This window comes from Euprymna scolopes, chromosome 7 (genome assembly GCF_053919585.1).
Source record: "Euprymna scolopes isolate OS-2025 chromosome 7, ASM5391958v1, whole genome shotgun sequence".
In the NCBI taxonomy this organism is placed as follows: domain Eukaryota; kingdom Metazoa; phylum Mollusca; class Cephalopoda; order Sepiida; family Sepiolidae; genus Euprymna; species Euprymna scolopes.
In genome coordinates, this window is record NC_136488.1 from 105,152,480 (window position 1) to 105,168,205 (window position 15,726).

The following is a 15,726-nucleotide window of genomic DNA, read 5'->3' on the forward strand; positions in this document are numbered from 1 at the left end:
TATTGTTGCACTTACAAGAGCCATAGCAGCCAAAATCAGGGTAATGGCAAAAGAGAAAATGTCAGAATTATTGACAATTTTCCACTAAGGTTGCAGAGTCAGTTAAAGCAAGTCAAAGGTTTTCAAAGAAGTTGGGTCGAACCCGTAAGAATGCTAGGAGTCATAATCTGAATTGAGTTTTTAATCAGAATACTGGAAAACTTAAAGTATAATCTGAATTAGACCTTCTGCTTTCAACTTTGCACTTCATATCCAGCTATATTTATCATTGAATGGCAATAAAACAAAGACTGTTGGACATTCATTATTGAATCTTGGTGGATAAGGCAGGTATATAGCGAATTTTAATTTAAGATGTCAATCCTGATCTGAACATGAAATCAAATAAGCAATGTTTTTATAATTAAATATGCTAATTAGCTTGAAAAGTACTGATGAATTTAATTTCTGTAATGACACATTTTATTTGTTTATCTTTTTAGCTCTAATTCGCTGCCTTTTTTGTAATTAATTTTGGGGTTGTGAAGTTTTGTTTTTCTTTGTCTTGAATTGGATTTGCATGCAATTTTGTTTCACATCTCGATTTTTCATTCTAACTAATTTGCACCTTTTTGCCTCCAAATACGAATCTGTTTGGCATCGAAGAGAAGAAATAAATAAATTAAAAACAAAAAAATGTGAAAATTAGTCAAAATGAATCGATAAACAATTACTATGCTAAGTCTGAAAGAAAAAATGAGTTTGGTTCTTTCTAAAAACATTCTTAATAATTAAATAAACTAATTAAAGCTTGTAGGTGCACTCACACACGTACACACTAATGGGTTCGTATTTATCAAGGCCCTGGAACCACTTGAGGTTAAAATTTAAAATGATTGTCAGTTGAATGATAAGCAACACAATGAGAAGATTGGATGTGATGGTTGGAGTTAGGGCAGAAATAGATTATTCTCGGAGACAAAAACTATTAATATTGAACTTGAAGACAACCGTAGTCAGTTAAGTAGCAACTTTGCATTTTGCTTCACAGATGGGATGTTCTAGGAATGTTCATGGAAATTCCATTCGATTTTAGATAAGAGAGAGAAAGGAAAGCTATTTGCTGTGCTTGTAGCAGATTTTTTCATTGCAGAGATTAGAACTCAATGGAGAACTCACCATGAATATAATGATAGAGTAGAAAGGGGTGAGTAACGTTTCTTTACAAAAGAGGCTCTATGGAAGAGAAGAAGAAGTCATCTCTCGCTCTAAATTACCAAGTCAATTTATTACTATGTTGAAGGAAGAGTTCTTTTTGTAATTATATTGTAATGGTAGTTAGTCGAGTTATCTAAGTACTAGATGTTCCTGTCTCAAACATGAAACTTCACAAAAAGTTAAATTTGTTTTTCGATCTAAATCTCTCTCTAAAGCAAAATTATCAAAGTTTCCATTGTGGGTTTGAATTTTGCACCAACCAATTATTTTTATTAAGCATTATTTATTTATTTTCTAGATCATTTCTGTTATTTCCTAGCCGATAGCAATCATTATTAAAAAAAAAATGAATGAAAAATATTTAATGCATATTTTAAACTTTTGATGTTGGCTATATAATTCAAGATAAGTTGAGAAATCCGGCAGAACCAAACGAGTTGTTAATAATTCAAAATCTTATGGCAAAAAGTTATGCACGCTTATGTTTAAAATTATGACAGAGTCATGATTAGATAGATCTACAATGTTAAATGGAATCCAAAGCACTACAATTATGTAGATGTTATCCTAAAGACGAATTAGTTTTGCTGATACGTCTATGTGAAGCATTCTTGGGTAAATCGTTGTAGAAACATGAAAGTTTTGAATTGTAAGAAGGTAGGTTGATCAGCAAAGGAAGATTTGGAAGTGATTGGACAAGATCATATAAAGTGAACTTTACAGACAGTTGACTTCTTACACAATGGGTAATGGAGTAGAATCTTGAAAAAAAAAAAAAATGATGTATTAGTTTTAAGAAATTATTCTGAGGATTTTATTGATTTAAAAAAAAAAATTTTTTTCTTATCAAAGATTTCCAGGACTCTACATGCTTTTCTATTTTCAATTTACCATACACTACTTCCTTCTCTGCTGCTGACTGTGATCCACAATGTAACATTTTATATTTTGAAGAACTCAAGTTGAAATTGACTTGACATTTGTTGAATTTTGAATGTTGTGGAGGGTCGTGCAAATTGGAGAGGCTTTTAACCTTGCAACTTTGACGTGCTTGTAATTGGCCATCCGATGTACAAATGGAAAACCATGAGTGAATAAAATCTTACTGGCCGTGGAAAACAACGGACAGAAATGCATTGCAATGAACTTTTAATTTCATTTTTGTTTATGTTTTTATGTCAATCGAGCAAGCTGAGAATGTTTTTATTGTTAATTTTAGGAAATTATAAAATATTTTCACATGCGCTCTTCCACCTCTCTTTCTCTCTCTCTCTCCTTTGTCTTTTATTCTATCCTTCTCTCTATCCTGCTTTTTCTCTCTCTTTCTCTATCCTTCTTTCCCTCTATCCTTCTTTCTCTCTCTCTCACTATCCTCCTTTCACTCTCTCTCTCTCTCTCTCGCTATCCTCCTTTCACTCTCTCTATCTCGCTATCCTTCTTTCTCTCTCTCTCTCTATCCTTCTTTCTCTCTCTCGCGCTATCCTACTTTCTCTATCTCTCTCGCTATCCTCCTTTCTCTCTCTCTCTCTCTCTCGCTATCCTCCTTTCTCTCTCTCTCTCTCTCTCTCTCTCGCTATCCTCCTTTCTCTCTCTCTCTCTTTTGCTATCCTCCTTTCTCTCTCTGTCTCTCTCTCTCTCGCTATACTTCTTTCTCTCTCTATCTTTCTTTCTCTCTCGCTATCCTTCTGTCTCTCTCTCTCTCTCTCGCTATCCTTCTTTCTCTCTCTCTCGCTATCCTTCTTTCTCTCTCTCTCTCTCTCTCGCTATCCTTCTTTCTCTCTCTCTTTCTCTCGCTATCCTTCTTTCTCTCTCTCTTTCTCTCGCTATCCTTCTTTCTCTCTCTCTCTCTCTATCCTTCTTTCTCTCTCTCTCGCTAGCCTTCTTTCTCTCTCTCTCTCTCGCTATCCTTCTTTCTCTTTCTCTCTCTCGCTATCCTTCTTTCTCTCTCTCTCTCTCTCTCTCTATCCTTCTTTCTCTCTCTCTATCCTTCTTTCTCTCTCTCTATCCTTCTTTCTCTCTCTCTCTCTCTATCCTTTCTCTCTCTCTATCCTTCTTTCTCTCTCTCTATCCTTCTTTCTCTCTCTCTATCCTTCTTTTTCTCTCTATCCTTCTTTCTCTCTCTCTCTATCCTTCTTTCTCTCTCTCTCTATCCTTCTTTCTCTCTCTCTCTATCCTTCTTTCTCTCTCTCTCTATCCTTCTTTCTCTCTCTCTATCCTTCTTTCTCTCTCTCTCTCTCTCTATCCTTCTTTCTCTCTCTCTATCCTTCTTTCTCTCTCTCTATCCTTCTTTCTCTCTCTCTCTATCCTTCTTTCTTTCTCTCTCTCTCTTGCTATTCTTCTTTCTTTCTCTCTCTCTTGCTATCCTTCTTTCTTTCTCTGTCTCTTGCTATCCTTCTTTCTTTCTCTCTCTCTTGCTATCCTTCTTTCTTTCTCTCTCTCTTGCTATCCTTCTTTCTTTCTCTCTCTCTTGCTATCCTTCTTTCTTTCTCTCTCTCTTGCTATCCTTCTTTCTTTCTCTCTCTCTTTCTATCCTTCTCTCTCTCTTTCTCTCTCTCTCTTTCTATCTCTCTCTCTTTCTATCTCTTTCTCTCTCTCTCTCTCTCTGTCACCACAAAAAAACGTCAGTCAAAATTGTCACTATGGAATAGCAACATTTACTAAACTGTAAACAGGACACCATGACAGCAAGCTGTGTCCAAGCAAAAACAGAACAGATATTACATTATCTCCTCCTCCCAAAGTAGAATGCAATACTTGGAAGATTAACCTCCATTCCCATAAAAATGGAGGATGTCAAGGATTAAATCAGATTGTATTTGTTTCATGTCTGCCTAGTTATAAAAGCTTATTTGTTATGGTTCCTTGGCATTTAGGCTAAATGTAGTATCTGTTCTTAGCATCAGAACAACATATGATTAACTAAATTATTGCTAATATAAGAAAATATAACTAAAAATATTAAAAATTGCAAATGTAGGAACATATTAACGAAAACACCATATTGCTCAGCAGGAAACATAATTCAACTAAGTTGCAATGTGTCTTTTAAAGAAACAAAACTGTCTGGAACATGTTATTTCTTTGATAATCTGTATATAAATTTGCTTCATTTAGATTGGATAGAGGAATTGAATCTTGACTTTCATCTCGTGTTTAAATATTTCTTCCATTTCTGGTACTGAAAAACATTTCAGAGAAATACTCAAGGCTAAATTTGACAATGTTATGATTCTGCACTAAAGGGCAACTCTTAAACTAATTAATATCTGATACAAAAACGGACAAGGAGTTGGAACGTCTGCAACCAGAAGGAGTATCACAGTCAACCAATTACTCTGCATGGGCATTTTCCATTTTTGTTGTTAAAATAATGAATAAAAGAATATTTGGTGATTGTTCCACGAGATTGAACAATTCCTTAGATGCACATGAGTACTCGTTACCTTTGCCAAAAGATCTTTTTGGAAAATTAAATGAGGAGTCTAATTTAATAAGTAATAATGACAAGGGGCTTTTTAGATTCAACTGCCTTCCTTTTGGAGTCAAACCGGGTCCACCCATATTCCAGCAACCAATAAATGCAATACTAACCGGATGTAACAAGCTTTCATTGTTATAGCTGCTGCACAAAATAAATTTTTACAGAGTTTGATTTCCACATTTGAACAAATACAGTGGTATGGATTTCAACACAACGGGAATGTTTTTGAACACAAAGGAAATATTTGGGATTCATTTTTGACGAACATGATCAACGTCCAGACTTAAAATATTTCAGTTGTTAAAGAAAAGCTGTCACCAATAAACATCAAAACATCGTTTGTTTGTTTTTTCTTGATTATATTTAGTCACTACAGGGAATTTTTTTTTTTTTTTCAAAATAACAAGTGCACCTTTCAACTATCTTTTAAAATGATCCACTGAGCATGAGTCTTTAATGAAATTAAATCTTTACTTTTTTCTGATATATTGCTCACATACTACACTTGTACTACTTGTCATTTCTGATGTGTCTGTTGATGATGTTGGAACTGTTATTTCACATAGCATTCCTAATGGCAACCAAAAACAACAGCTCATACATTCAGTTGTCAAGCGAAACTATAGTCAAAGAAGGAAGCATGGAGAATAATTTTTGCCACAAACAGTTTACAAAAACTTGCAGCATTATGTGTGTATCACTTTACATTGATTACATATGATAGACCTCTTAGCATTTTCAGATTCAATAAAAGTATTCCAGTCTGTACAGCTAACTAACTACAAAGATGGACCACTATGCTCTTGGGTTATGGTTTCTCCATCACATGTCATTGAATTGATGCAATCAGACATGTAGATACTTTATCCAGACTCCTGAGTAAGCAAATTAAAATCAAATTCAGTTATTTCAGCATTGTCTGTGAGACCAGAAATTATTTCAGTGCTCTCATCAATTGTCAGAGAACTGGCAATTACTTCAGAAATGATCTTTGATGCTATAATTTCCAATTCTTTGCTTAAAACAGTGTTGCATTTTCACCATATAAAATGGTCTGAGATAAAATATTCCTTTCACCATATAAAATATTCCTTTCACCATATAAAATATTCATTTCACCATATAAAATATTCATTTCACCATACAAAATATTCCTTTCACCATATAAAATATTCATTTCACCATATAAAATATTCCTTTCACCATATAAAATATTCATTTCACCATATAAAATATTCATTTCACCATATAAAATATTCCTTTCACCATATAAAATATTCATTTCACCATATAAAATATTCATTTCACCATATAAAATATTCCTTTCACCATATAAAATATTCATTTCACCATATAAAATATTCCTTTCACCATATAAAATATTCCTTTCACCATATAAAATATTCATTTCACCATATAAAATATTCATTTCACCATATAAAATATTCATTTCACCATATAAAATATTCCTTTCACCATATAAAATATTCATTTCACCATATAAAATATTCATTTCACCATATAAAATATTCCTTTCACCATATAAAATATTCCTTTCACCATATAAAATATTCCTTTCACCATATAAAATATTCATTTCACCATATAAAATATTCATTTCACCATATAAAATATTCCTTTCACCATATAAAATATTCATTTCACCATATAAAATATTCATTTCACCATATAAAATATTCCTTTCACCATATAAAATATTCCTTTCACCATATAAAATATTCATTTCACCATATAAAATATTCATTTCACCATATAAAATATTCATTTCACCATATAAAATATTCATTTCACCATATAAAATATTCATTTCACCATATAAAATATTCATTTCACCATATAAAATATTCCTTTCACCATATAAAATATTCCTTTCACCATATAAAATATTCATTTCACCATATAAAATATTCCTTTCACCATATAAAATATTCATTTCACCATATAAAATATTCCTTTCACCATATAAAATATTCATTTCACCATATAAAATATTCATTTCACCATATAAAATATTCCTTTCACCATATAAAATATTCCTTTCACCATATAAAATGGTCTGAGATAAAATATTCAACTTTTTTTCATCGGAAGTTGTTGGCTGCATTCTTTTTCAATGTGTGATTGTTTCATTAAAATTGCAAAATTGTGTATTAATTTTTTCTTCTTTTACATCCAGGTATTATCCAGATGAATACATTAACACATAGTTGTTGGCCTTTTGGCCAAGATCAATGTGTAGTATCTGTTCAGATGCTGTGCTTCCATTTCTTGTTCTCTTTCGGTGGAGGAGCAGTCCTTCACGACAGACAATTTTTTATTTTTGTACCTTTTCTCCACATTAAAAAACGATCCTGGTGTCTAACTCTGTCCCGTGGGGAAGCATTGTAAATAGGTACATCTATTGGTCAAGTTATAGAGTTACACCAAACAAAAATGCTCCTAAAGGTAGTTCACAGGCTGAAGTTCCATTAAACCAGAAAGTTCATTTACCAATGTATGTCAATCAACTAACTGCACAAATTCTCACAAGAGTCATATACAAATGGAACAGCAGTTCAACCATCATCAAACGAATATCAGAATGACAAAGGAGAAGTGGACACAAGATTATATTTTGCATTAAACCAGAAATATTATGACGTGTGCATGCGAATAAGTTACAACTCTCATATCTTGCAGAAACCAACGTGCAGAACACATAAAATGATACTTTCCCACTTGAGATACTATTGGACACCTTTTAGTTATTTCAGTCATGCAAATGGAAAAACCTAAGGCTCAACTGAAGATTTTATCTGGGAAGACAATTTGTATCCAAAACTTTGCAAATTGAATGCAGGCCAGGTCATGACCAAAACATTAATTACACCAAACTTAAAGAGGTGTTAACGTGATTTATCTAGCGAAAAATAATGTTTAAAGAGGAATAACTCTTTGCTATTCAGCTATCTCGATTAATTAAAGCAGTAATTTGGAAAGCAGTTATTGACTCCTGCATTCAGCAACCAGAATAAGAAACATTTAATGGACATCTGTTTGGCAACAAACAATTAAATATGCCCTCATTTCAAAGTAATTATTTTTCTGCTATCTTAATAATTATTATTGTTCATCTACACAGAATTGTTTTCATCCAAATTATTTCTTCATATTTGTGCCTTACCATTCACAAAAGACAACTTTATTTCTGTATATTTGAAAACAATCCAGAGACATTTAATTTTTTGTAATGAGTTGGGAAAAAAACTCTTTAAAAACTAATTATCATAACAAAATGAGTCATAATTTTATAACAATTTGGTTAAATCATCAATGGCATCAATTTAATTCAGAAAATACAGTAATATAGTGCATTCATGCCAACTATGCATACCCAGCAAAGAAAACGTTTTACTTTCTTCTACTTATAACTTGAAAATTGATACATATAGAAAGTAAGAAAAAAATACAAATAGTAATATGGAGTAAAATGGGGTAAAAGTAAGAGTTTCTGAGATTCTTCAGTTTTCCCAGCCAACACTGCAACAGGTCCTACTATTAGCTGATGTAGTATATATTATCACAGCATTATCATAATATCCAATAACTTATTTATTCTTCGTAATTTTTCTTTCTTAAAAAAAAAAAAAAAGAATCATACAGATCCTGAATTTTTAAAAACTTTCATTTTTCTTTTTCAGCAAGATTATATGACCTCATCTGATGGCAGTGGGGATGAATTGATTACCGATGATGAAGACCAAGGATCTGGCAACGATGAGGATGTCTATCCTAGCTCGGGCACTTCCGTTCAGCCAGGTCAGAGAGTTGACTTTCTCAGCACTCGCACGCATTTAATTCGTTTCACAAAAGTACACAATAGAGCACTTAATCGAGCACTTAAGTCATAGAGACTCTGAAAAGGGAACAAAAAAAACAAAACAATTGCACCTAAAACAAAAATTCTTTTGCTGAATGTCTGCATGTGTGAAAAAGAAAATTAAATGAGGAACAAATTTGATTGAAAGAGCTTGTGATTAAATGGGGCTATTTAAAAAAAAAAAAAAAAAATTGAATAAAACAAAAACAAAACAAAAAATTGGTCAATAATTAACCCTGAAGTTTGAATTGCGAGTCATTATAAATTATTGATGCAGAAAACTGCATCAAACATTGTTTTTATTCAACCTATTGTCCTCTTGCAGTTGCTAATTATTTTTTGAGTAAATTTCGGCTGATGTACTCTCTGGCCTTCTACAGGGACATTATTCATTGAACATGTTCATTTTACATGGTTACTTACACATGACCAATGTGCATGAGTTTAACCATGAATGCCAGTTAGCCAGTTTATCATATTTAAATACATTCCAAATCCTCAATTTACACAATACGAAGTCAACATTGGGGGGGGGTCACCAGATGAACATCACACCTGAAGAAGGCTCGAGGAATCATCGACAGAAGCATAGTCAAAAACTAAATAGCAATGATCAGAACACTAAGCCAAATAAAAACAATACCAATAATCTGATCTCAGAAATTAAAGCAAAAATTTAACACTGTTAGATAAGATAAATCAACATTAATTATTTTTTACAAAAACCAAATATGTTGAAAAATGCCCTGAAGTTTTAGATTTGAAACATTCTGTAGAATGAAGCACCCCATAAGAGGATCTTAAAATGAAGTTTACTTGATGATCTCATTATTATTGTATGTTAAAACAAAAGTCTCTGTCCTCATATTGAGACAACATTGAAGTTTTTTCAGTAAGTGTAAAATTCTGAAATGCTTTAAAAATAATCAAAAACATTTCTTCAATTAAAACTGAAAACAGACCTTCAACCTTCGACAGTCAACTTGAAACATTTTGTAAAGTTAAGAACCTCATAATTGGGTCTTAAACTAATGAAATTTTCTCCATGATCTCATTTTTTTTTTTTTTATTATTTTATACAAAACCTAAATATCTACCCTCATATGGAAACATTTTTGAACTCTGAAATACTAAGAAACGATCAAAAATATATTTCACTAATGAAAAATGAAAATAAAGTTTCCACCATCCAAAGTGTTAGACTTTAATTATTTTATAGAATTAAACATTCCATCAGAGGATCTTAAACCAATGAAATTTTCTGTGATTTTATTATTGTAAAACTAAAATATCCTCACATTGGGACAATTTTGAAACCAATGTAAAACTCTAAAATATATTAAAACATTTAAAACGCTATTGCTCTCATGAAAATTGTGAATATATAGCCTCCACCTTTGAAACATTCTGGAGAAGTAAACACTTCAAAAGAGGGACGTAAAAATGATAAAATTTGTTCAATGATCTCATTTACATATAATTTAAATCTTTGTTAAAATGCAATGCAAAAGCATGCTTCCTTAGAAGAGAGAAATATATGTACAACCTGAGGACAGTCTGCATAGGTAATATATTATTCCTGGCAAAGTAAAAAAATAAATAAAAATAGGTAAACGATTGGAGACAAACACATGATTCTCTTGCTTTTATGCTTGTTAGGCAGCAGCCATTCCGTTCATGCAAACATATTTGATTAAACAGGATACAACTTCAGTCTTGAATATCTGAAAATTATTCTCAGTAGATTTCTTCTTTATACTTATGACATTGGTTTCCCTGATTCTGCTTTAGAATCAGGTACTCACTGGTGAGATCACCTGAAGGTTGCCTACATTCATAATGAAAGTGGTCGTATGCTTCTGCCATTCAAACACGCCACACTGAGTTGTCAGTTTGTGCAGATTTCCACTTTGCCATATCCAACACCTTCTCTTAGTAGCTCTGTGTGGAAATAATTTTGTTTCTGAGAAAAAAACAAATTAATGCTGATATTAAAAGACAAATCTGATGAATTGAAAAAAATATGAAAATCAATAGGTAAAAATTGATTTTGTTTAATCAAATTTGTTTGAACTTATAGATTTGATTCTATCTCTCTAACTTTCTTTCTCTCTTAACTTATTTATATGTTACCGATTTCTTTTCTTTTCATTAACCTAAATATTACAGCATTCAAGAACTATGAAGATTTCAACCACCATCCATTTCATTTTTATTACTGATTAACAAATTGTGTGGATGCTTCTAAAACGGATATTGTATGACTTAAGCATGACCAAAGCATGATATATAAAAAAAAAAAATTTATAACATTTTGGTTAGGCTTATGAGCACTCAAACTTTTCATTTGGCTTCTGTATAGTAAAAAGAAAAATGCCTCATGAAAACATAAGAATAATTACTATTCTTTTGTTAATAACATGCAACTTTATACTTTTACATTATTTAAAATTCATCAAGAATTACATTTGTTATATTGATTTTGTTGAACTGTTATTCTTCTTTTTTTTTTTAACATTTCTTTTCCATTTTTTTTTTTACGGAAAAACAGAGTTGCCCATATATAGACCCATCTAAAATCTATGAGACACATCTAAAATCTTTGATAAAACCGTTAAATAATGGAAAATTTATTGATTCACAAAAAGAAAATCATACTTTCTCTGTTATCTGTGTATTTGACTTTAAGTGACAACAAGTCTCTCAAGATTTTCAGCAGTCTTTGACTCTTCCTGTAACCGTTTCAAAATGTATTATTGCAACAGTCATTTATCGTTGACTTATTGTTACCAATGACCGTTGTCTTTTTCTGGAAATTCAGTTACAATGAGCCTCACGAAGATTCCATTACTCTCCATACGCTTCCAGTGGGAGTTGAAATGGTCTGCTTCCTTCTTAGTCTTCCTTTCTACTTTGATCCTTGACAACCATTTTCTGTGGTGCCAACCGATGCTGGTATCATCACTTGTATTTTTGGGGTGGGTTGGGAGTTAGGGAAGATTATGGAATTTCTTCCAGTTTCAGTTCCTTTGGTTTTGTGTAATGTCCTTTTTGTTGTTCTGTTTTTATTTACTTGTGGTTGGTTGAAGTTACTTGATTATGTCGGCTTATTTCCGCATTATTATCATCACCATTACTATTATTATTATCATTACTTTTATTATTATCATTATTATTATTATAGCCATTATCATCAATATTATCATTATTAATATTATTAGTATTATTATTATTTACTCACTAGAAGTAGTCACAAGATTTTTCTTTGAGAACTTTATTATTATTGCAATTGGTTATTTGGAAAGAAAATTTCAGTTTGGGGGAAACTGATGGAATTCTTTTCTATTTTTCCATGCAAACTTATTACTATTATAGTCATTATCATCAATATTATCATTATTATTATTATTATTATTATTATTGTTTGCTCACTAGAAGTAGTCACAAGATTTTTCTTTGAGAATTTCATTATTATTATTATTGCAATTGGTTATTTGGAAAGAAAATTTCAGTTTGGGGGAAACTGATGGAATTCTTTTCTATTTTTCCATGCAAACAAGCACATCTGCTCTGAAAAAATAAAATTTAAAAAAAACAAAAAAAAACTTCCCCTTCCGTCTCTCTCTCTCTCTCTCTCTCTCTCTCTCTCTCTCTCTCTCTCTCTCTCTCTCTCTCTCTCTCTTGCTCTCTCTCTCTCTCAATATTCATATGATGGGAATTTTTTCTTGTCTATAGGTCACCACGTGACAATTTTTTTCTTCATTTTTTTTATTCCTTGTTTTTTGGGGTTTTTTTTTCCTTTTTATCCTTTTTTTTCTTTTTTACTTTTTACTTTTTTATTTTATTTTTCTATTTTTTTTTTTTGGGGGGGGAGGGGAGGGGATTATTTTAAAGCTCCGTCCAACATTTCTCCACTGTTTTTATAATGCTGCTGTCTTTTTTTTTTTTTTTTTTTTTTTTTTTTTTTTTTTACCACTCCCCCCCCCCTCATTTTTTTTTCTTGTAATGAAGAAGTCCATATTTGGTTTGGCATTTGTTAAATATTTAATTGTAAATTGGATTTGTTCCATCCCTGTCCTGAAAATGTGTCACAAATAAAAACCTCATTTGTATTTCATTTTTCATTCCTTAACAATAAACATTTTAAATCTGCTTTTTTTGACTACGTTTTTTTTTTTTTTTTTTCCTTTAAGTAAAAATAAAAAAGTATCTAAAATTTAAAAAAATGTGTAGCCTTATTTTTATTGTTTTGTTTTTATTTTTATTATGAATATAATATTAATATTTACTCCAACATTGTTGGAAGAAATGGACACTTCATAAGCGATTGTGTTTTCGCACTAACTTTTTCAGGATTTAAGTTTTTTTTCATAATTCTTATAAAGTGCACATTTCTTTCAACAATGTTTAGCATGAAAGTCTGTTACAAACACGGAATATTCATTTTTTTTTTTTTTTTCATTTTTTATTTATTTATTTTTTTTTTTTTTTTTGGCACATTTTTGTGATGGAAATAAAAAATTTGTTCTGATAAAATCAAATTTGTTTAATTTAGATTTTTTTCTTTTTCTTTTTTAAAATTATTTCTTTTAATAAAAACCAAAAAATAAGTGCACATAATAAAGTTGGCCAACTTAGAAGTTTTGTAAATATTGATAATTTATATTTTCATTTCTATTTATATAAAGTTAGGTATGTGCATATGCTTATATATTAGTATAATATGGTATAATCATGTTGACACCCCGGTTCTCTTCAGATTACCAAAGTTAAGCAATGCTGAGCCTGGCTAGTACCAGATGGGTGACCATTTGGGAATTCTAGGCACTGTATGTGCTCTCCACTTATCTCGGCATTTGTTTCCAGTCGTCCTGAACTTCCACTTGCCACTGGTATTTAACAAGGCTGACTCAGGAGAGATGTGGTTGGATATTGCACAACTCTTGCCACAAAAAAATATAATTCCACATACATGCACCCTTAGAGTAGGTATCCATAGTCTGTCAAGCCTGAAGGAAGCTACCATATTAGTATTTATATGTTGCTTTTATTACTTTCTAAAGAGAGACAGAAGCAAGAGTGATAGCTATTGTATAAAATAAAAACAGCATGATCAAACATCATAGAGTGAGAGATAAGACTTGATACATAAAATTTTGGTAAGAAATGAGTCGTTTGATGAGTTAATTGCATATGATTAGAACAAAATGGAAATTTTTCCAACATAACTCAATCTCAAAACTGATGAATATTTTAGCATGTATTTTGTGATTGAAATGTATGGAATAAATCTTTAGTTAAACAAACAGATAATCATAATACAAAATTCAGCCAATAACTCTTAGCAGTCCCTGTGAGACTTGCATCCAGGTACTAATACTTATTTCAGTACCTGATAGTTTTCATGAGCTGAGCAACCCTTTTTGTGGACCAATGACACACTCATAAAGTTAAGTAATAATCAGTTTTAAGTGATAAATCTTTTGGAGATTGATGGTTCAATCATCGCGATAAGGGGATACTAATAATCAAATACAAATTACTTCAGATTTATATCCAGTTATGGCTGATGGAACAAGAACAGTCATCCCCTCCTCCATGGATTAAATAAAGGATTCAGTTTGAAATTCTGTATAGATTCCTGAGTCTGACAAGACCCACTTGAAGATGGTTGTAGGTTACAGCTGCCGAAACATTGTCAAAATAACATCCAAGATAAAAACAAGTCAAAATAATTGAAATCATACAAACTCAATTCTGTAGCTTTCATTCCACAAGTTTAAACAATCTAAAAAGGAATCTTTGTTGGAAAAGGCATCTTTTTCTACCTTGACTGGGTACAAAACCGTCTTTAATCTAGTGGGCAATGACCTTTTCGCCTCCCTACTCATTCTTACAGAAGAGACGTTGCGAGTCTAGCTATTCTCTATTGATACTTTTATTGTGGACATTCGATTGAGCTCCAATCTCCGGTCCCTTCCCAATAAAACATTCTCAACAAATCTGAAACAACCGGCAATAACTTTCTTCATTTCCAATCTGTGACCAAAACTAAAACAAAAATTCCATGAGCAAAGTTTCTTTCATAGAACTGTTCATCTGAGGAATATAATACCGTTTGTCCGTTTCTCAGCTGACTATAACATGATTGTCTTCAAGTCTATGTAAATAAATTCTTATTGAGTCGTCGATTTTGATAATCCAGCCCTACCCAAGTTCCACTCTGACTGATCTTGTCTTACCATCTACCTAATACCTAACCCTTATCCTTGAGTGACCACTGGACCTTGATAAGTAATGACTCCCCACCCCAAAATAAAAAAATAAAAAAGCTGAAAGTAAAATTAATGCTTAGATTTTTAGAGGTTTCCCCCTCCTCTCTCTCTTTCTCTCTTTGTACTTTTCTCTTACTCCTTATCTCTTTCCTCTCACTCTGCATTTATTTTTTAATGATCTAATTGCCCAGATAATCAATTTAAAAAAAAAAAAAAAAAAAAAGGAGCTTGATTTGTTTTGAAGATTTTATTTATTTATTATTTTTACTTGATAACAACGAGAAAATGAATGTCTTAGATTTGAAAGACAAAGTCAGCAAAATACTATGAAATTTTTGTTTAAAATCATTGAAAATCTATTAAAAATCCTTTTTAGTACATACATTTGGCCAGTTTACATAAGCGGGTAAATAAACGAGCATCTTTTTCTCATTTTACGGCTTAACTGATAGCTTAAAAAACTCCTTTCAGTGGGGATTTACGTTAACAATAAGTGCATTGCTGAAAATAACTAAAATTTTAAGGAAAACTCTCAGATGTGGAAACTAACCCACATAAACTGCAAATGCTAACTGCCCATATGGAAGCTGCAACACAAGTAAAACGAAAAGATAGAAAGGAACATCACATGGAACCAAGAAAACTGAAACCACAAATTTTAAAAATTAATTATGCACTCCCCTACACACTACACACAAAAAAAATGGTGGAGTTAGCATCGACTTATACCACACCAAATAGTTATGACAGGTCAAGAGGATGGAAAGACTGAAGAGAAAAAACACAAACAAGATCTCCACTAGATAAATGCACAGAGGAATTGGACCTTGAAGAGGTTTGCTGCCACCCAAATTTCAGTGAAGGTTAATGGTTGCTGCCAGCAAGAAGCTAAT

The 15,726-nt window shown here is 31.6% G+C and overlaps 1 protein-coding gene across 1 annotated transcript in view; it reads left to right on the top strand.

Annotated features, from left to right (window-relative positions):
- LOC145279873 (uncharacterized) overlaps window positions 1–15,726 on the top strand; it is a 266,143-nt gene that overhangs the window by 190,865 nt on the left and 59,552 nt on the right. Inside the window, exon 3 of the mRNA XM_080131330.1 lies at window positions 8,380–8,497. Within this exon, the coding sequence (XP_079987456.1) occupies window positions 8,380–8,497 (118 nt within the window). The remainder of the gene's footprint in view (window positions 1–8,379; window positions 8,498–15,726) is intronic.